Genomic DNA, 1264 nt, shown 5'->3' with positions numbered 1-1264 from the left:
GGGGGGGGGGGAGGGAGGGGAAGGGGGGAGGGAAAAATTGCGGACGGGGCGAATATGGGGTAGGAGGAGCGTGTGTTTAGGGGGTTGGGGACGGAGTGCTGGGTGGTTAGTGCCGCTGTAGTAGGGTGGTTAGTAGTGCCGCTAACCCAATGTACTGCAACTGAGGCCCCCTCCTCTTTTTCCTCCGCCTTCTCCTCCACCTCGCAGTGCTACTGCTGCTGCGCGCTTACTAAACCTCTCCCCCTTTGTGCACTCTCTCTCTCTCTCTCGCTCTCTCACACACACACGTGCATTCACTCACCCACCCACCCCACATACACATACACACACACGCACGCACAGGCTGCTGGCGCCGCCGCTTCCCGGGGCTTATCCCTCCGGGAGGTTGCTGACGTGGCCGTACGAGTGGCGGCGGGTATTGCCACCTTGGGTGTGGGCCTTACGGTGTGCACACTGCCCGGGAAAGCCACCTCAGACCGGTGAGGGGAAGAAGGGGGAAGGGGCTGGCAATCAAAACACACACGCGGGATACACACGTAGGGGCCGCACGTGTTGATGTCAGAGGTGCTTTACACCCTTCACTTTCACAACACCTCCGCGCGGCTATTCAGTTCTTTGATGGACTCAACTCTTTGCTTGGAAAACACACGCACCATTCAGCCGGGCCCCCATCAACACACACAAATACATACATACACACACGCGCGCACCCAAACCCCCGGCCCCGCCCCCGGCCCCTTCACAGCTTGGGTCCAGACGAGGTGGAGCTGGGACTGGGAATTCACGGAGAACCCGGCCGTACAAAAGAGTATCCGCCGCCGGCGGCGGGAGATCTCGTACGGCGCATGCTCGTACAACTGACGAGGGGGCCGTTTTTCCGCTTGAGGGCCGAAGGTCCACGTGTCGTACTGCTCGTCAACAACCTGGGCGCCACAACCCCCCTGGAGATGTCTGTCGTCACGGGGGAGGCGCTGACGATGCTACGGCGGGAATACGGGGCAACCGTAAACCGTTTGTACGTCGGGCCGTACATGACGTCTCTTGACATGGCGGGGGTGTCATTTACGCTGCTGTCGTACGACTTGGACGATGGACAGAGCCCCAATGGTTGGGACGAGCTACTAGAGCTGCTGGACGCGCCAACCACCGCACCTGGATGGGTCACCACGGGCGCTGCCGTACCGGGACCGTACGATCCGGAGTCGTACAACGACGTGTTGGCACCGCTGCCCCAAGGGAGTGACGGCATCGAAGTTCCGCCACC

General features: G+C 61.2%; 1 protein-coding gene across 1 annotated transcript in view; it reads left to right on the top strand.

Annotated features, from left to right (window-relative positions):
- VOLCADRAFT_62675 (uncharacterized protein) overlaps nt 1-1264 on the top strand; it is a gene marked incomplete at both ends in the record, with an annotated part of 9465 nt that overhangs the window by 4008 nt on the left and 4193 nt on the right. Inside the window, 2 exons of the mRNA XM_002952552.1 lie at nt 343-479; nt 746-1178. Of these exons, the coding sequence (XP_002952598.1) occupies nt 343-479; nt 746-1178 (570 nt within the window). The remainder of the gene's footprint in view (nt 1-342; nt 480-745; nt 1179-1264) is intronic.

Source organism: Volvox carteri (assembly GCF_000143455.1).
Source record: "Volvox carteri f. nagariensis unplaced genomic scaffold VOLCAscaffold_30, whole genome shotgun sequence".
Classification (NCBI taxonomy): Eukaryota; Viridiplantae; Chlorophyta; class Chlorophyceae; order Chlamydomonadales; family Volvocaceae; genus Volvox; species Volvox carteri.
Note: the sequence above shows the minus strand (reverse complement) of the source record. Positions and strands in the feature narration are given on the sequence as shown.